Source organism: Rhododendron vialii, chromosome 13a (assembly GCF_030253575.1).
Source record: "Rhododendron vialii isolate Sample 1 chromosome 13a, ASM3025357v1".
NCBI lineage: Eukaryota > Viridiplantae > Streptophyta > Magnoliopsida > Ericales > Ericaceae > Rhododendron > Rhododendron vialii.
This window is the reverse complement of record NC_080569.1, coordinates 442,808-463,051: the sequence shown is the minus strand read 5'-3', so window position 1 is coordinate 463,051 and position 20,244 is coordinate 442,808. Positions and strand designations below refer to the sequence as shown.

General features: G+C 37.9%; 2 protein-coding genes across 4 annotated transcripts; both read left to right on the top strand.

Moving 5' to 3' along the window:
- Positions 1-5,949: 5,949 nt before the first annotated feature.
- LOC131314406 (probable glycerol-3-phosphate acyltransferase 3) lies at positions 5,950-8,274 on the top strand. The gene is made up of 2 exons (XM_058343006.1): positions 5,950-6,730; positions 7,168-8,274. The coding sequence occupies exons 1-2, from the start codon at positions 6,029-6,031 to the stop codon at positions 8,038-8,040; spliced, it is 1,575 nt and encodes a 524-aa protein (XP_058198989.1). The 5' UTR covers positions 5,950-6,028; the 3' UTR covers positions 8,041-8,274.
- A 6,985-nt stretch (positions 8,275-15,259) lies between these two features.
- LOC131314657 (probable pre-mRNA-splicing factor ATP-dependent RNA helicase DEAH2) lies at positions 15,260-20,173 on the top strand. Of its 3 annotated transcripts, XM_058343452.1 has the most exons (7): positions 15,274-15,687; positions 16,330-16,532; positions 16,691-17,775; positions 18,198-18,323; positions 18,431-18,669; positions 18,779-18,897; positions 19,721-20,173. In XM_058343452.1, exons 1-7 carry the CDS (start codon positions 15,418-15,420, stop codon positions 19,845-19,847), a joined length of 2,169 nt encoding a protein of 722 aa, XP_058199435.1. In that variant the 5' UTR covers positions 15,274-15,417; the 3' UTR covers positions 19,848-20,173. The 3 variants fall into 3 exon arrangements, 2 of the variants coding, with proteins under 2 accessions (XP_058199436.1, XP_058199435.1); XR_009196467.1 differs by lacking the exons at positions 18,779-18,897; positions 19,721-20,173 and having other exon boundaries at positions 15,260-15,687; positions 18,104-18,323; positions 18,431-18,571; XM_058343453.1 differs by lacking the exons at positions 18,431-18,669; positions 18,779-18,897; positions 19,721-20,173 and having other exon boundaries at positions 15,263-15,687; positions 18,133-18,293.
- Positions 20,174-20,244: the final 71 nt, after the last annotated feature.

Sequence of the window (20,244 nt, the reverse complement as noted above, 5' to 3'; positions counted from 1 at the left end):
TTTTTGGATGACTGACATTATTTACCTATTGCAATATTTTAAATTACGGTTTTTTCAAAAATTGACATCTTTTTACTTTTTCAAGCGTTATCTTTTAACAATATTGTAGTATGCAAAATCTAAAAGTAGCTAGGGTTGATTAATTTAGTACCTCTAGCTATTAATTACTTGTATTTGTAGAATTTGAGGATGATCACTACTGATCCATTTAATCCCGCAGTATGCATACCCCGTAACGCAAGAGAAGCCTATATTTTCCCACCCCGACCTGCATTTTGTGCCATTGATATGACATTTTTTTCTTCCCATTCTTAATTACTGATTACTATTTTGTTTAATTAGAAACTTGGAACCTGGAATTCACATGGTGCCATTGTATTTTATATAATGTATAGGATAGTTCTAGTAAGGTAGGGGTGGCCCGGCCCCCCCACCCATATATATACCTTTGACCCTGATTTTTTTCATAACAACTAGTAGTATTTCCCACCAAATCAAAAGTAATCACAAAAACTTATTTTCTTTTTGGCAATCCCGAAAAATTATTTCTATAACACGGCTTGACATCACATTGGGCTATTGCCTCAGTTTCCATATTAGAATAGATTAATTGTCTATATGATATATCCAATGTCTAGCCCAGTTATATATCTCTTTGTCTAGCTAATTTGAACGAGCGTTACGTTGGGTGCTAGCTAGAGAAGTTAATTGGTTGGTTGGGTAATTTGCATTTCTATTATGGTGGAGGTGGCTCAATCTTTAGCCTATCACCTAAGACCATCTTGTCTAGCTATAATTTGAACAAGCGTTGGCTAATTCGATCTACGCATAGAGCCAAATTGGTTGGCTGGTCAATTTGCATTTCTATTACGGTGGAGGTGGCTCAACCTTTGGTCGATCCATTAGCCCATCAGTACGTACCTAAGAGTACCTCTTCAATGATCCCATAAATTAGGTTTAATTTACATATATTAATAGAGATAGAAACCTTAATTGGTATAGTAGTTGGGGGGGAGAGTACATACGTAGTGTTTCCTAATTGTGGGTGGTTGATACAACATTCCATCGGCATAATTTACTTTTACTGTCCATGGTCCTTCCTATAGGACCGACCTACTATTCTACCTTTGCCTTTTTCATTTTTGCTAGCTGTATTGCATGGGTTATGCTGGCGTGAGTAGTGTCATCCTGTCATGTGTGGTGTGGTGCTTCCTTTCCTGCACCACCATATATAATTTGCATCCCATTGAATCCTTGGCAATTTGAAAATTGAAATCTGAACGGATCATCCGCCTCATTGTTACGTATTTTTTGCTTATAACTCAGAACGGATCCCTCTAATTGCATAAGTTTTCACTTACGGGAGGGAGGCAGGCCCAAACAAAGTTTTACTCTTAATTAAGGACTCCAACTACAGACTTCTGTGTAAGAAAAGTAATACCGGCCGCCATTTTTTATTTTTATTTTAATGATTGGCAAAAAAAATATAGAGTAAGAGATTTGACTTATTCAGGCTTCGTGATTTCATTATTCACAGAGTCATGCGATCTTGACTGTTCGTTTTTCATAATTTTTTTAATTTAAATTCGGACCGTCCAAAGCCAAAATGGATGCACACGATTCATCTCCGTAAATAACTATTTACCGAAACAGCCATAATAAAATTTTTCTCATAGAGTAATAATCATAGTTAAGATAGGTGAGCCTAACAAAGAAGGGCGCGCGGTCGGTACTACTTTTCTTACACAGCTAGAAGTCATAGCTTAAGATGGGTGAGCCTAATAACCATGTAACCGGCCATCATTTATTTCTTCACTATTGTTGCTTCTTCTCCAAGTGAGTGTTCAATCACAGACACGTTGGCATGTACGTACATAAGCAACTAACGGTGCATGGGTCAAACCTTATTGTTTCGAGAATGAATTATGTCCGGATGAGCCAGGGTTTCCCCACCGCCATTTGTGGGCCTTGTAGTGTGTTTATTGGGGTAATCTGAATCGTTTATCTTGTAGAGCTCGCAAAATCGTGCGTCCACGCAAAAAATCAACTTTATCGGATATTGATAGGTATATCAAAAATTGAATTTTGATTTATAAAATGGGCGGCCTGGATTCTTGCAATAGTTTTTAATTTAAAATGTGCATGACCATCCGTTTTGAAAACCAGAATTTAATTTTTAATATACCTATGACTGTTCGATAAATCTGATTTTTTACATGAATTTTGCGAACTCTATAAGATGAATGACTCAGATTACCGCAATAAATGTACAATGGGACTCACAATGGGAGGCGGAAAAGCCATGATTTCCACCTCATCCGGATACAATTTTATAGAGACTTGGGCGGTCAAACTGTTGAGCCAGCCGACAATGGATTTTTGACTTTGAGGGAAGACATGCGATGCGAGACCATACTGGTGGTTGCACGCAAGCGATGCATCATGCTCATGCATGCATGTTAAAAGTAAATATAATTCTCATGAGACGACTAAATTAAAATGCAAGATCGTTAATCGTAAAATTCACTTTTCTTTATTTTATTATATTTAATTCCCTTTAACTGGTTTTCTGTTTATGGTTGGTACGTCGATCTGTGGGTTTAGATTGGCCTATGGACATGCACCATGTATATATTAATATTCCACTTCACAAAATTTCTTTAAAATAGTAGTAATTAAGTACTCCGATCACTCACATAAAATCCGTTATGAGTCCACTACATGCATGTGCATGTCACACCTTATAGAGTGCAAAAAATAACCATAAAAGTTTTAGTTGCTAGCTAGGATCGAGGATTACAGTCATGAGTGGCAGCTGATCACATGCACCATTAAGTATGTATATATATATGGTCATGGGAGCTTATTTTTATAATCAACAGCAACAAGATAATACTAATTAACTTCATTGGACTTCAATTATTACTAGTCAAAATTAAAAAGCTTATTAGTGCGCATATACTTAATTTACACATAAATTTCTAAAACTAAGCACAACGTACGTAATTTAAACATCCATAGGGAAGGAGCCAGGATTTCATAGACACGGGGGCTGGATTATGAACAAGATTTTGAAATTTCAAGATTAGAAAATCTAATAGTTAATTTGTTTGGTTTAGATTTTGAGGGAGATTTTTTGGATAATCAGTGGAGAGAAATAGAAAGACAAATAAGATTAATAATTGAAGAAAAAACTTATGGGAGACCATGAGCAGAGAGAGAAAATTGAGTTTTGAGACCCCAAACAAACGCATTCTTAAGCATTTAAATATCTAATTAACACCAAATACAAAATATAATGGGGATTAATATAATTGAAAGATTTGTGGGGATTTGAGTCAATATAGGGATTGCATGGAAGATATACGTGTTTATTTTGTGAGCGGTATGCACGTGATACTAGAGTGTGTGTGCATCAATTAATGGTAGTGTGCAAAATGGATGCATTTGTGATTTTGGTTAACATACAAAAGAAACAAAAGACAGAAAACTAGTGGGTAGAGAAAGTTAAAATAGCTTTGGAATATTTGAAATATATAACAAGAGATGATATACTTGTGCATGGGAGGGGCACGTGGAAGGCTTGGAAAGACAATGATAGTTGTGCTGTAAACTTTTGGTGGAAAGGCTGATATATATCTCTCTTCTTGGTGCAGACGGGGAAAATGCTTCTTGGTGCAGACGGGGAAAATGCTTCTGTTTGTGGAGGAGAGGTCGAGAGTGGGGAAGGTTGTAGAGAGAAGGGTACGTGGAAGGTGTATCGAGAGATAATGTAGTTTCTTTAGGAAGTGGGTGTTGGTGTTCCGTTAGTTATTTGTTGTTTATTGAGTTGGCCAATGGCGCGGGGTGTAGCAATCAATTTAATTATGTTTTGGGCTGCGGTGCTTGACGACTCGAGTCGTTACACTATCTCTGTCGACCTTTCTTTTAAAGATTGCATCCGTGATTATTTCACAGAATCAGTAATTATACCATTTACACTTGTAAATAACTTGAAAATAATTAAAGACTTATCTTTGTTTTATGCCTCAACCATCGCCCTGTAATGTTGCTTGATTTATATTTGTTGGTTTGCAAATTGATAGTCTACTTAAATGCTTAACAATGTTGGCCGGCACTCCTCACCTCCACCTCCCCGGCCCCTTCCTCCGGCCTCCCTCTTTTTCACCTCCTAGGCTTATCGTGCTCCACTTCTGCCTCCCCTTCCCCTCCGCCTCCATCCTCCCCCTCCCCCCACCATTCGCCTCCTTCCTCGTCTACTTGTCCGGCCTTGCTTGGGCCGATCTGGTGAATATTTGAAGATGAGATGGCTTGGCTTTGCTCATCTGGCGAATAAGCTGACGGATCCGGTGCGACGGCTTCTGGCAACAGCATCCTGGGCCAGGTTTTTATTTATTTATTTTTGTGTCTCTTTTTGGTTTCGTTTATTTTGGGTTTTGTTGATTTGGTTCTCTCCCTTTAATGAAAGTTTTCCCTTGCCTGTGTGGGGTTTCTGGTGTTCTTTTGCTTGTCTTTGTTGTAGTTGAGGGTTTGTGTTACTCTCTCTGTTTGGAGGTCAGTTATAACAGATTAGCTGGCAAAGCCTGGTTGCGAGGCTCTAGTGGGTGATTTTGGATAGTTAGGCCTCTTGTTTGGTTATTAATTTACTCATCTTGGAACGATATCCAACTTTGATGTATTTGGCTGTTATTTGATACAATACAACTCCTACGATTTGGAAAAAAAAAAAAACTGAGTTACTATATAGCGCGTTACATGTTGGATCCTTCCTAAACAACACGACCATGTGCAGCCGTCTCATGGGGCAATAGCTGGTAACAGTTTGGGGCTATACGCGTGTGTCGGTTGCATGGGCTCAAGTTGTAGCCTGTAGAACTTTAAAATTGGCCTTTCACTTTCTTTTTCTCTAGCAAAAAATAAATATTGCTTTTCAATATTGTATGCATCAGTGAGGTTAACAGAAAATTAGTGAGTTAACAACTAAAGGGAGATCGATATCTCTCTATAGACTCGAATCCCAGACCTTCCCCTTGAAAGTCAAGGGGTAAAACCAAATAAGCTTGTAGCCACATAGACTAGCTTAAATTATGGTAAATTTCTGTTTGTTAGTTGTTTTTTACTAATATTGATTAGATTTGAGTTAAAATTTTCAGACTAATCATTTGTCTTATCAACATAAATTGAAAGAGTAAAATGTTATGAACAAAAGCTAAAAAAGTTGACTGGAAAAAAAAAAGAATTTTTATGTTTTTTTTTATCCCTAAATTTGCTGAACTTTGGTTCATATTTTTATAATTTTTTGAACACTCTCGTCGAGAAGAATAGTTAATCCTAATCATTTTAATGAAAAACCAAAAAAAAAGTTCATCGAATTAATATAGTCCAAACTTGGTTGAAGTAAAATACTAAAAACTAGTAGCTAGTGTAATAGAGAAACTACTGGAGTACTAAAAAACAAGAGGGAACTTGCATTTTACTCCAATTTGCAGGGCACCTGGTTTTATATGTTATTCTTTTATTTCGTTGACATATTTGAGCTGTCGACTGAAAGCCCTCAACTCTGAACTTGAAATGCGCTGGCTTTCCACATTTGAGCTCTGCTCAGTATAAGAGAAAGAGGAGTGGAAATCCAAAGAGATTTCTTATGCTTATCTGACTTTTCTACGTGGATACTCGATCATTTATTTCACTCTACCTTCTATCGGGTCCCACCGTACACGCTTATGGAAAGCGTCCACACAACACACCCCATGACTTGATCATAAGGGAAGGAAGAAATTAAAAAAAAAAAGGAAAAAAACAATGCCCTGATAAAATACAGAGTTGGCTGATTGGCTCTGATAAAATACAAAAAATACAGAGTTGGCATAGTCAACAAGGTGCCACGTTCGTAATAAAGACGCAAGTCGATGGACATTTCCCTAATTGGACTGACATAAATAGAGTACTTCATATTCTTCTGAGGACACACCACAAGAAGTCAACAACTGCTGTGCGCATAGCCATTACAAAGAAGTGGGTTAAGAAAATGTCGAATGCGTTTTTCTTCAAAGCTCTTGTTGTCTTCTTCGCCCGTCTCCTCCTCAAATATTTCAAAAACCCAAAAACCTTACACAGAAGCTACAGCACCACAACCCAATCCAAATTTCACAAGTACCCTTCTCTTGCTCATAGACAAGAAGACCTGTTGGACCACACTTTGATCTTCAGCGTCGAAGGATCTCTCTTGAAATCCCAATCTCTTTTTCCTTACTTCCTGTTAGTAGCCTTTGAAGCTGGAAGCATCTTAAGGGCACTTATTCTCTTCATTTTGTACCCATTTATTTGTGTTGTTGGCCATGAGATGGGTTTGAAAATCATGGTCATGGTTTGCTTTCTTGGGATCAAAGAACAGAGCTTTAGAGCGGGAACAGCTGTTTTACCCAAGTTCTTTTTGGAGGATGTTGGTTTGGAAAGCTTTGAGGTGGTAAGAAGAGGTGGGAAGAAAGTTGGGGTCACCGATTTGCCTCGGGTAATGGTTGATAGTTTTTTGAGGGATTACATGGAGATTGACTTTGTAGTTGGCAGGGAACTGAAGGTGTGCTCTGGCTACTTTGTGGGGTTGATGGAAGAGAAGAAGAAGAAGATTGTTCTAGATGAGGTGCTTGAAGACGACAAGACAGCATCTAAAATCATTGGAATTAGTAGCTTCAACATATCTCTTGATCATCAATTGTTCTCTCTCTGCAAGGTAAGACTACTCTCACACCACGACATTATAATTGGTCGATCTCCAAATATTTGTATTTTTTCTGTTTGAACTACTTAGTATTTTGACAACAAAACGCAATCATATTTCTTGACAACGACACGATTATATTTCTAAATTCATGTGTTAAGAGATTTCAATAATGTCATGTGATTGTATGTTCTTTTAATAGTTTGTCCCTATCTAATAATTTGGCGAATTATTACACTTTTAACAATTTAAAATTGCAGTTGTCACTCCAAGTCAAGGGGAAACAAGAAAAAAAATGCATTTTTATGATAACGAGAACAAACAAAACGATTCGGGGCCAGAGCCCACCAAGCATTTAACTTGTCATATATATTTTTTTTGAATGTATGCATATGAATCGATAGAGAAAAGTTAACAGTCCCTTATTATTGTGGTGGTTGTCGTAACAGGAGATTTACTTGGTGAGTGGGGCGGACAGGAGGAACTGGCATCATCTTCCCACAGAGAAATACCCCAAGCCCCTTATCTTCCATGATGGCAGATTGGCATTCAGACCGACCCCACTGGCCACTCTTGCCATGTTCATGTGGGTCCCATTTGGATTTTCCCTAGCCCTCTTCAGGGCCATTATTGGCTTAACATTGCCCTACAACATGCTCATTCCAATCTTAGCCTTCACCGGCCTCCGGCTCCAGGTTAAAAATCCCTATTTCTTACAGTACTCTGTTTCTAAACCCAAAGGCCTTCTATATGTATGCAACCACAGGACCTTGTTGGACCCACTGTACTTCTCTTTCGGTCTAAAGAAGCCCGTCACGGCCGCGACATACAGCCTGAGTAGAGTATCGGAGATCATAGCGCCCATCAAGACTGTCCGATTAACAAGGGACAGGAATCGAGATGCTGAGATGATGGAGAGGTTGTTGAACCAAGGGGACATGATTGTTTGCCCCGAAGGGACCACTTGTAGGGAGCCATTTTTGTTACGGTTCAGCCCGTTGTTTGCAGAATTGAGCGACGATATAGTCCCCGTGGCGATGGACGTGAAGGTGAGCTTGTTTTACGGGACAACTGCGAGCGGGTTCAAGTGTTTGGACCCCATTTTCTTCCTCATGAACCCTTTCCCTAGTTACACCATTCAGTTCCTCGATAAGGTCAGTGGTGCAAATAGTGAGAAATCGAGGATTGATGTGGCTAATTACGTACAGAGTGAGATTGGGAAGGCTCTGGGGTTTGAATGCACTGGGCTTACTAGGAAGGACAAGTACTTGATCTTGGCAGGGAATGACGGGGTAGCTTACAGTACTGTTAAAAGATGCTAGAACTACGTACGTTACGTGCGTACCTTAACATACGTTGTAGTAATATGGCTTTTTTACTACTGTATATGTATTTCCATCCAAATCCAAATGGGGTAAACTTGTTGTGCATTAGCCTGTTTTGGACTTAGATCATTCTATTAATTGATTGCGTGTTTTGCCGGGATTGTCCGCTCAATTTTACATTACAGTGTTCATATTTGAGAGAGTATGCAGTGAAGATCTCATTTACTTTTTCTCCGGTAGTGATTTTTTTTTTATAACTGAAATATCCGGGCTAGCTTACGTGTCCCTCGACTAAATCTTCGGGGGAGACTAGTACTGCAACTCACAGCCATAACTCGCCACTTAAATCATAGTTTGCCTGTAGGGGAAATCGAACTCTGCCATGTTGCAAGCGCAAATTCCTCCTTACCACCGGAACAAACATACAAATGGGCTGTGAACAGGAGAAAAGGGTGGTTTTGTTTGTTTTTTAATAACTTAGGTGAAAAGGGGTGTTGACGTGAGGTATGGTAAGGAGCGCTGAATGTATGGAACTTTTGTTCCGATTTTAAATGTACGTGGCTCGCCCGCACCAGTTGAAGTAATTCTTCGATGGTCTTGTTTAACCGCAAGTGCTCAACACTCTCGAGTCTCGACACCACTTGTATGGGGGTTCATATGCTTAGCTATTGGTCTCGAATGAATATGTGGTGTTAAATGAATTTTTGGTAATCTTGACCACATATTCATGTGGAGTCCAAACATTTAGTCTTGAGGTCCAAGTGGATCTATGGTGGTGGAGGGTTGGATCATCACGTAGCGGTGTTCCGGGATCACTTAATAATTTTCGTGGTATAACGATGTTTGGACACCACTTGACGGTATGGACCTTACAAAAAATGTGTGGGGTTAAGGAGTGTTGGGATAACACGTAACGATACTTCAAGGCCATCCAATAATAATTTTTCTGTTGATATACGGTGGGATTTTTTTAAAAAGCTAATTAAAGTGTGCGTAAACTGTTCAAACGTCCTAACTGAACGGAAAAAAAAAAAAGGGCGCTCATGAATGGCTTCTAGCTGTAATTAAGTTTAGGGCCGGATTCCAATTATTAATGAATTCAAGAAGGCGCACATGCACATGAATGAACCATGAAAGCCAAACCGAGGCACAGTTTTAAATGCATGGCTGTGAATCTCGACCTTTAATTTATTCTTTATATATATATTATCTCTAGCTAGTAGAGTATAGTTTTAAATGCATCTCTTTAATTAATAAGATAATATATCTTTTATCAACTCCTACAAACCTAATAATCAGCTCTAGAAATTTCATAAATTGGATCCCATCTGTCGAATTTCCACGTGAATTAATTAATTTGTAACACCAGATTTTGAGTATCATATATAGCTAGCTCTTTTCAAATAAAAAAAAGAAAAAGAAAAAGAAAAGGAGTATCATAGTACGTAGCAATTTTAAAGTTTGTGAGCCACGTACAAATGAATCCTCTTTGTGATCGAGAACCACACACACTAACATTAGCACACTAATCCCATATATTTATTACTCCAGTTTTGGTTGGACTCTATATATCTATCCGGCCTAAGTACAACCCTAGCTAAGAGAATAGCCGTATCTTTTTGATAATCATGCATGATTCTTGCATGCATCCTCCTTAATACATATAGCCAGCCATCATCGATCCTTCTAGGGTGGCTGGGGATTGGGAGCCTTCTAAACTGAATGAGATCGTAAATAAATCCTCTGGGTTAGAAAGTGGACTACTGGATCCAACCATTGAAATCAATCCATAGTTGAATCGATCAGCAGGGGTTAGAAAGTTAAGATGATCAATTGCATGCCTTAATTTCAATTCCTCCTACAATTAATTAATACCAACTGATATACGTACTACTACGTACTGTAACAAACTTCATTTTAAATGATTCAGTTAACGCTTATATATATATATCCATCCAATGAACATTACGTGCCAGTTAGTGGAGGATGTATGCAGGGATTTGGTATAGACTGGGCACTATATATTAATCATGGTCTGGAAATATTTTTCACCACAAAGTTTAATGGGCCGGGTTTTTCTTTTCAGTCTTGATTCATATGTTTTGAAGATATATATGTTCTTAATTCAAATCGAAAAACTTAAAATTTTGGCATACAATCTACACGTACATGAATTACAAAAATCAAAAGCATGTAACAAACAAGATTAACAATTAATTTAGGAATCCTACATCATGCATTTCAAGAACGCGATATAAGCAAAGATTCGATTTGAAAATTGAGTACACGGAATCCTAATCATAACATATGCATGAGTAGTAAAAAAGTTGTCTAATAGAATCATACTCCATAAAATTTGAGAAGAGGTGATGTGTGAGAGAAAAATGGTGAAGCAATAAGGGCTAATTTGATTTCTTTTGGGACTTATAATGAAAGTCCATGGAGGTAATAACATCTATTTACAGGGTTCGACTCTGGCATCTTAGTTCCAGACGGCTTTTTTTTTGTTTATTGTTTTCTGTATTTTCGGATCCGTAGTGTCTGCTTTTATTGTCTTGTGTTTTCTTTTATATATTATTTGGGATGATTTTATTTGTTGAAAAACATCTATCTACACAGAGCAATAGTATAATTATATGTGGAGGTAAATGAAAATTCATAAGAATATATGCATAGGGGCAGTCTAAGTGCAGATAGATAAGGCGCGTGACCCCTTGGTCTCTCGTTAAATTTGCCCCTGATCATTGTGATTCTACTTATAAAAGGCTAGCTCATTGTCATGTTTTTAATTTTTGTATGGCTTTTCTCAATAACACACTCGGATATGAGTGAATTCTTCTACCTATTCAGTTTTCATTGCATATTGCACGTGTGTCTGAATATGGTTAGATTTTGATCGACAGAAAAATGAGCAAACGGACGTGCAACATTATATAATTGTTGATTTTGTTGGTTCAAAAATAAAAAATTCACATGCATGGTACCTAATGATCATAGAGTTTTCGATCGAGCTACAATAGGAGTATTGTTTTTCTTTTCTTAAGGGTAGGTACAGGCCAGGTACAACTCATTAATTCCCTGCAACTTTAAATGTGATAATTGAAGAAACAAACTAACTACTTCAGCTACTCGATCGATCGATCTATTCCTTTAGGCTTGGCATTTCTTAATTTCTTCTCAATATTCTTATATATGGTATATAGACAGACAGATGCACGGTGAGGTATTTAAATTAATTCATTTTATTGTTTTTTCAATCAGTAAAATAACCAGCCGATCGATGGAACTCCATAACATAAATAGTACTACTCTGTAGGAGCATGAAAATAGTACTGAACAGGATCAGGTCCACTTTCTTTTTTCTTGGGCACATGCATGTGGGCAGCAGCATTTGACACCATATCCAGTGACCAAACAAATAATTCCATATGTATATGCCACCGAAAGCTCCAGATAATAAAGGCTTATGCAAGCTTTGTCCCTTTATTTGGAGTTGTATTTTTTTTTTTTTTTATCCTCTATTTGGAGTTGTATTTGTAAAGAGAGTTTGACTTATATAGTGCTGGTGAAAGATATGATTGGAATTTTTTTATCATGTGAATTCTCCAGATTGATGTAATTGTCACGAATTTATCGCTAAATATATATATATATATATATATATATATATATAGGAATATGCTAAAATCCGCCTAAATGGGTAGGATAATTGTAATACCCCTAATCTTTAATTATGTTTTAAGTTAATTATGTGATGTGTTTTGGGCTTAATTAGCTAACTAAATGAAATTGGAACATAAGTGGTTATAGGTCACACCAACACAGGATAGTTTTTCCTGTAATCTGTTAAAATGAAAACGTGTAATGTTTTCCCCCATCCTCATCACACGTAGAGAGAGAGAGAGAGAGAGAGAGAGAGAAAGAGGAGAGAACCGTTCGGGAGAAGGAAAAAGAAGAAGAAGGAGAAAATCTTGGAGATTTCTTCCTAGACTTGGATTGAAGCTTAATTTGGTAAGTACATGCCTAGATGAGTAAAATTTCTTGTTCTTCATGTTCAATTTTTGCTAGAAGTGCTGAATCTAGTGGGTTTAGGGTAGAGATTGGAGCTTGTGTTGGAAACCCATGAACCCTGTTTAAATTCCCAGAAATTGACATGTTTAAAGTTGGTGTAATTCATGAATTTGGTATATTTGAGGCAGCCCATGAATATGCTCTGGTTTGCTCATGTTTTTGTGAAGTTTCTGTATGATTTTTTTGATGTGAATTTTAGAGTTTTACCTCAGAAATTCGTATAGCTTGTGGGTAGGCTATTTAGAGCTCCAACAGAATTGAATCTGCCTTGTTCTTGAGGAATTTTTCTCACCATCTTCCCGACCTTAATATTTTTTGATATTTTTACTGAAGATGCCTGTATGTGTCTACTTTACTGTGTAAAATTTTCAGAACCTAATTCACAATGTGGAAGAAGTTAAAATTCGTTAACCGACCTGCTGTTGTGGTTTCTGCTGTGCTGACAGCATCGTCGCACTTTACGGGAACGGCTATAATTTTGGGCTCGGGCGATGAAATTGCGATCCGATTTCTGATTTTGAAACTAGACTCATAGACCTAAAAAAATGCATGAAGATTGTGTCTTATTTATTCTTGTGCTAAGTCAGATTTTAGGTTAAAGGTTATGACCCTGCAGATTCTGTGATTAATTTTTAAGGCTAGCTATCTAATTTCATATTCTTACCATAGGACCTTATGTTCATTTAAAATAGGCTTGCTTGACATCCTCTAATCATGTTTTGTTGCCTAATTGTCTTAGGAGGTTCGGGTGACACGTGGATACGAGGTGAGTGATTAATACCCAAAACACATGGTTTGTTATAAGCTTTACGCTTCAATGATGTTTTATAATTTGATATGAACTCCATGGAATATCAATGGAAGGTGGACATGTTTTATATCTATTAATGGCATCCTCCCACGTCCCAGCTTGCTAGGGGACACGTGCTAAAAGGCTAGCAAGGCATGGCTATTAAATCGGATAACGAGAGACGTCTTAACTTATCCACTACCGGGGACGCCTGGTAGACATGAAATGAATAGAGGATGTGCATTACTATGCTATGTTGCTATGAGAAATGATTCGTTTTTTTTTTTAAATGGTTTTATCATTGTCCATGGAAAGCATGTGAATTGCGTATTAATCATTCATACGAGCTTTGGCTTATGAATTTTCCCACCTTTCAGGCAACGGGACGTAGAGTGGTGGCGTGCAACTCTTCTTTTGGTCACACTAAGTAGATGTTGGCTTGTAGATAGGGAGTTGTTTTTGGTGAGCATTTTTGTATGTAATATGCACAGCTCTGGGTGGTTTGCAATGTAGAGATCCTTGTAAAGACTTTTGGTTTGGCATATGTAATAAAATAGAATTTGCTTCCGCTTGTCGTTAATTAAGTCCCTTTAGTCATTTGCTAATGAGGTGTTTAACTTTAATATGGCCTTAGTGATGTGATCACTGGCGCCTTGTTGTGACTAGAGCCTTTAGGGGCGGGCTAGGGTCGTGACAATAATAGATAAAAAGGTGCATTGATATCCGAGAAATGTGTATTGATATTTGTGAAAGTGTATTAATATCTGTGAAATATGTATTGATATCCGAACTTGTTTGGAAGTATGTGTATATTATCCTCCGCCTAGTGGGCGGAGGTTAGCAAAACCGATATATATATATATGTACACACACTCCAAATAAGACGGGAAAATACCCTAAATTTCTAGGATAACAGGTTGTTAAATTTTACCATATTTTTAGTTTTCTATTATTCTAGTAGTAGTTTGACATACGACAACTTTAGTATTTTTGTCAAGTATTAGGGTATTAGTATAATAGTTACCACGAAAATTATATCAAATTAGGCATTCATTCACGTCAAGTCAACAATACCAACCACAAGCTCGACAATCACAACTTCAATAGAAAACATGAACAAAACCATATATATATATATACACACACAAGGGACGGTTCTAGCTTCTAAAAATTATTTTAAAACGTTTGTAAAAAATTTATACATAATTGATTTTTACAATCTATATATTTTACTTTTGAGAACCTAAAAAAGGAAAGAAATTCTTAAAATTCCAAAGCTGGGTTTGGGTAACTTTTGAAATTCTGCAACACAAATTGTCCAAAAAAAGAATAAAATTATCATAATCTTGCTACTGCAACAAACATGTTTCTCAACTTTTACTAAAATCCGAAATATAAACTCTGTAGCAGAATTTGAATTTAAAATTTAGAATCTGTATACACGCCCTTAGTTTGTTAGAATCGGATCAAACAAAAAATGGAATCCAAATTAAATATATTGATAGCGATCCATTTTCCAATAATTGTAGCAGGAGTATAGTATATGTTTTGGTAGGGATTTAGCAACTCTTTTCCAGAATGTTACGAGGGTTTCAGTATTGGGAGATTTTTGTTTTGGTCGGGAGAATTGGGATTGGTAGATTACTTTCGGGAAAAAAAAAAAAGAGTGCCAAGCCCATCTACGGGAGTACTCTCTTTACCAAAAGGGATCGGAAGCCCAAGTTCACACACCATTTGGGCCTAACTTGTCTAACTGCATGCAATTTTTTTTGGAAATTTTCACTTAGGACCATAAAATTTTGCCCATTAAAAATCGAGAAGTATTTACTTTGTTTGTTAAGACTGGTCCTATTTTGCTCATCCCATCAGCTTGGCAATCAGGTAAGTCGCGCTGGATTTATGGTACCCTATCCGTCGCTTTTTCCTATTGGGACGGGAATATAACGAGCAACATCGAGAGGTGGCGCCGTCGGGATTTGTAAATAATCAAGTTTGCATTTGTCTAAATTTATTCTCTTAAAAGGCTTTTGACCATTCAAAAATTATTGATGAGTGATAAAAACAAAAATAAGAAAGATTGAGAAATAAAATTATGTTTCATAATTTGGTATTATCATTTTTTATGTTGTTTTTTTAAAATCTACATAGAGAAACATATAAAATAATTGATTGATAGTACAGTATAAATCTGGAACAGGGCAGGATAAATGAGCCAATGAACCAAATATCGTCCATGCTCAGCTTTCTTACTAGAGAGAGGAAACCTAGCTTGGAATGGATTGGCGGTTAAAATATAGGTATTTGGAATAATTTAGTAAAACATCGGGGGGCTGATAGGTAATTCGAAGGAGCTCCATCCATCTCCTTTACATATAGGCCGTAACCTCGACCTTCTCTCGTCTAGGGTTTCGATTTTTCTCGATATTCATTTGAGAATCAGTCTCGAATATTCTCCAAAGCCTCTCGATTTAAGGGGGGTTTTCTGCGATTCGGTGGGAAGATTAGGGTTTTAGATGGGGACGGAGAGAAAGAGGAAGGTGAGCTTGTTCGATGTGGTGGATGAGACCTCTGCAAAACTTGCCAAATTCAACGGCGGCGGTGGCGCAGGAAGTAATCTGATAAATCGGTGGAATGGAAGGCCATACTCGCAGAGGTATTACGAAATATTAGAGAAGAGGAGGACCCTTCCTGTTTGGCACCAGAAGGAAGAGTTCTTTCAAGCCTTGAAAGCCAACCAAACCCTAATCTTGGTTGGTGAAACTGGCAGTGGTAAAACTACTCAGGTCCGTTCCTCTCTGAATTAGATTACTTGATTTGTTTTGTTGCTCAGAAAGTATTTTGCCCCAGGTGCAACGTTTTGTGTGCTTTATTTGGCATTCATAGATTACTTGATTACTTGATTTGTTTTGTTGCTTAGAATTTAGTATTTTGCCCTAGGGTGCAACGTTTTGTGTGCTTTATTTGGCATTCATGTTTTGGGTTGGAGAGATCAAAGTTGACGTAGGTTGCATCCTTTTTTTCGCTGACGGTCTAATAGTTTCGAGTTATAGCGATGTTGTCCTGGAGCTGTATTTACTAGTACTTCGTTATACTGTGTTGTAGTGAGGATACTTACTGCAGTTTGGTAAGCTGGTCTGCAAGTGCCGTAGGGATGAGATATTGCATTTTTAGAAGTTGGTTAATGGTACTGAGTAAGTCGTAAATAAGGGGCTAGACGTCTGATGCCTAAAAATTCGATAGCTCCTTTGGCTGTTTCAGTACTTATTTGTACTTTGTCAAATATAGCTTATAGTTTTGTTTTGTTTTGTTTTGTTTTTTTATGAGCTTTTGCCACGCAGAAATAACTAGTCTCTGTACATTGGAATATAAACGTATAAATGGTTGAACATCAATTCTTAACGAGGGTAGAATTCCTTTTTTTGCAGATACCTCAGTTTGTTCTGGACGCTGTTGATTTAGATGGACCAGATAAGCGCAGGAAATACATGATAGGCTGCACCCAACCTCGCAGGGTGGCTGCAATGTCTGTTTCTCGTCGAGTTGCTGAAGAGATGGATGTAACTATTGGAGAAGAAGTTGGCTATAGCATTCGTTTCGAAGACCAGAGTAGTGCAAGGACAGTTTTGAAGTAAGCTAGTACCTCTGTGGTCTAGTTATTTATTTTTCCTTTTGAATGTTGTCTCTATATTTATCTGTTTATGGCCAGTAAGTCAGCTGTCTGGTGTGTTTGGTCTGTTTGTTTTCTTTTGCTTAGTCATGTGGTAAGAATTTCCTTTTTCATGACAGGTATTTAACAGATGGTATGCTTTTGAGAGAAGCTATGACGGACCCGCTTTTGGAAAGGTACAAAGTGATAATTCTTGATGAGGCACACGAAAGAACTCTGGCAACAGATGTTTTATTCGGGCTTCTAAAAGAAGTGCTGAAAAACAGACCGGATCTCAAGTTAGTTGTTATGAGTGCTACCCTTGAGGCAGAGAAGTTTCAAGGTTATTTCCATGGTGCACCTCTTATGAAAGTTCCAGGAAGGCTATTCCCTGTCGAGATTTTATACACCGAGGAGCCTGAGAGGGATTACCTTGAAGCGGCACTCCGTACTGTTACTCAGATACACATGCATGAACCACCTGGTGACATACTTGTATTTCTGACGGGTGAGGAGGAGATAGAAGAAGCATGTCGGAAAATACATAAAGAAGTTGCAAATATGGGAGATCGCGTGGGCCCTGTGAAAGCAGTTCCCCTGTATTCTACCCTTCCTCCAGCTATGCAGCAGAAGATATTTGAACCTGCTCCACCTCCCCTCACGGAAGGCGGTCCTGCAGGGAGGAAGATTGTGGTGTCTACAAACATTGCAGAAACATCTTTGACTATAGATGGCATAGTTTATGTGATAGACCCTGGGTTTGCCAAACAAAAAGTGTATAACCCTCGAATACGTGTTGAATCTTTATTAGTCTCTCCGATATCAAAGGCTAGTGCACACCAAAGAGCAGGGCGTGCTGGAAGAACACAACCAGGAAAATGTTATAGACTGTACACTGAGAAAAGTTTCAATAACGATCTTCAGTCGCAGACCTACCCAGAGATACTGAGATCAAATCTTGCGAATACGGTTCTCACCTTGAAGAAACTAGGGATAGATGATCTTGTCCATTTTGATTTCATGGACCCCCCTGCCCCCGAGACGTTGATGCGTGCTTTAGAGGTGTTGAATTACTTGGGAGCATTGGATGATGAAGGCAACTTGACAAAACTGGGTGAGATCATGAGTGAGCTTCCCTTGGATCCACAGATGGGAAAGATGCTTGTTGTCAGCCCCAAATTTAACTGTTCAAATGAGATTCTGTCAATATCTGCCATGCTTTCAGGTATGTGATTGGATGCCTAGACTCTCCTTGTGTGTGTGTTTTGAGTCCAATTCTAGGTCTTCAATAAAGTAAAACAATGATTGGCTGAGAAAGTCCTTCACTAGTAGTGAAGGAATGCCCATCATTCGTAGCATGTGCGCAGATGGGTTCTGTGCACACGTGAGTTTCATATTAATTGCACTCTTATGTAGATTGGTACATATGTGTGCAGTTAAATGTATGTGTGTCCACTTAGGTTGTCATCAGCAATTGTCCTGTCTGTGATTCCATGCCCGTGTTGGCATGCACCATAGAATTTATAAGTAAGTGCTGATGCATATAGTTGCAGTTTCTCAGTATTCTCTCATGAAGTTGCAGTCTCGCCTCTATGCATCTGCTGACCTACCGTGGGCCTCCTCTGTGATAACCAATTTTTTCTTTAGTACCCAATTGCTTTCTCCGGCCTAGGGAGGCTCAAAAAGCTGCAGATGAAGCAAAAGCAAAGTTTGGGCACATTGACGGGGACCATCTGACGCTCTTGAATGTATACCATGCCTACAAGCAAAATAGTGAGTTTTAGTTGCATTTAGTACATTGCTTTTGCTTTAAGAATGATATGGGCCACTATTAACATTGTTGGTGTGCCTAATCCTGTGTTTTTTTGAATGGGTTTCAGATGAGGATCCATCTTGGTGCTACGAAAACTTTGTTAATCATCGAGCATTAAAATCTGCTGATAATGTAAGACAACAGCTAGCTCGGATCATGGTTAGGTTCAACCTCAAGTTATCCAGCACAGATTTTAACAGTCGTGACTACTACATCAACATAAGAAAGGCTATGCTAGCTGGATATTTCATGCAAGTGGCTCATCTGGAGCGCACTGGACACTATTTGACTGTGAAGGACAACCAAGTAATTTTGATTATTCATCTCTTCTTTTGAACTTTAGTGAAATAAAGTATTTGAAGCTCAGAAGACAATAATATGTCTTACATTTTGATGTTGATTGTGGAAAATGCAGGTGGTTCACTTACACCCTTCAAATTGCCTGGATCATAAGCCAGAGTGGGTCATCTATAACGAGTTTGTCTTGACAAGCAGAAACTTCATCCGCACAGTGACAGATGTTCGTGGTGACTGGTTAGCTTCTGTTTCTTACTTGTCATATTATTTTATGGCATTGATATCTTTTTAGTAGCTTAATAATTTGCTAATGGTTGCACACAATTTTTATATTTTGATGGTTTGCGAAACGAGTGTTAAGTGACATTGGAAGGAAGATTAGCAAAGCTCATATTACTAAATGATGTGTACTACTATACCTGCTACACTACTCACTTTTTTGTTACTCCTTCATAAGTTGGCCTTTGCATGTTTGTTTCATGGTAGAGCCCGTGTATGATATCCTACTAAATTTGAAGTGGTAGACAATGAAATTATGGAGGTTCAAGAAGATGAAATCCACCTTTCAATTGACAAATTTCTATGTTGAACGTGAACATGTCTCGTTTGTAGTATGTTTTTGTCACATATATTTTCTATTTTTATGATCTTTGCTAATATTCAGTTTCTCGAGAAAGCTCTTTTGATGCCATCTCAGTGCTGTGTATAGTCTGGATTTTCTAAATAAAAAAGAACTTGATATTTGTTAACCAAGAGTGGTTAAAATAGGAAACAAAAAGATAAGCAAAAGTTTGTCATTGTCCTGAAATATGTTATCGTCATGGTAAGAGCTGTTACTCTTTTTACGGTATGCATCGTGTGTATAGGCCCACCCCCTTTTGTTGGCAACCGTTATTGATATTGGCATCTTTACTTGTTTTGAAAGAAGGCATGCATTATTATGTTATCGTTGTTGTAGATGGGACTATATATTGTGTGTTTTCTGGATTCCAGATTACCCACTCTCCATTTTATTCAAATTTTTGCTTCTTTTTTTTTTTTTTCCCCTGGTTTGATTCAGGTTAGTTGATATAGCGCCACACTACTTTGACCTTGCTAACTTCCCACCATGTGAGGCAAGGCGGAAGCTTGAAAAGATTTACAAGAAAAGGGAAAGGGAGAGGGAGGAAGAGAAGGACACGAAGTAGAGCTTCTGCTGCCCCTCTCATGTTTCTGCCACCGAGGTAGATGCGAGACCAAGGATCTTATAGTATATTGAGAGCCTGCTGTTCGGATGCCTCTCGACTGTGTCGAAATTGACTAATGCAACCCTTCCGCAAATTTCTTGTGGTGCAGACATGCAGAATTCCTTGTATCCTTTATTTAAGAGAAACTCAGAGCTGTACGAAGTTGTATGATTTCTCCTAATTTGTTTTACATCTTATCTTTTCTTGCTTTTTATTGTTCTTCAACTATGGTGGGACTACTGTGGGCAATTGTTCTTTCTTTATTATGAATTATGGAGTTTAGACTACTACCTGTAAGCAAGCATATCTCACATCCAAAATGTTGCCATCCTTGGGTACTTGGCTTTATTAACTTGGC

Coding starts and splice junctions, on each gene's coding strand:
- LOC131314406 (XM_058343006.1), top strand. CDS start 6,029: ATGTCGAATGCGTTTTTCTTCAAAGCTCTTGTTGTCTTCTTCGCCCGT. Junction 6,731..7,167: donor AATTGTTCTCTCTCTGCAAG/GTAAGACTACTC, acceptor TTGTCGTAACAG/GAGATTTACTTGGTGAGTGG.
- LOC131314657 (XM_058343452.1), top strand. CDS start 15,418: ATGGGGACGGAGAGAAAGAGGAAGGTGAGCTTGTTCGATGTGGTGGAT. Junction 16,533..16,690: donor AGTGCAAGGACAGTTTTGAA/GTAAGCTAGTAC, acceptor TTTTCATGACAG/GTATTTAACAGATGGTATGC. Junction 17,776..18,197: donor AATATCTGCCATGCTTTCAG/GTATGTGATTGG, acceptor TTTTTTCTTTAG/TACCCAATTGCTTTCTCCGG.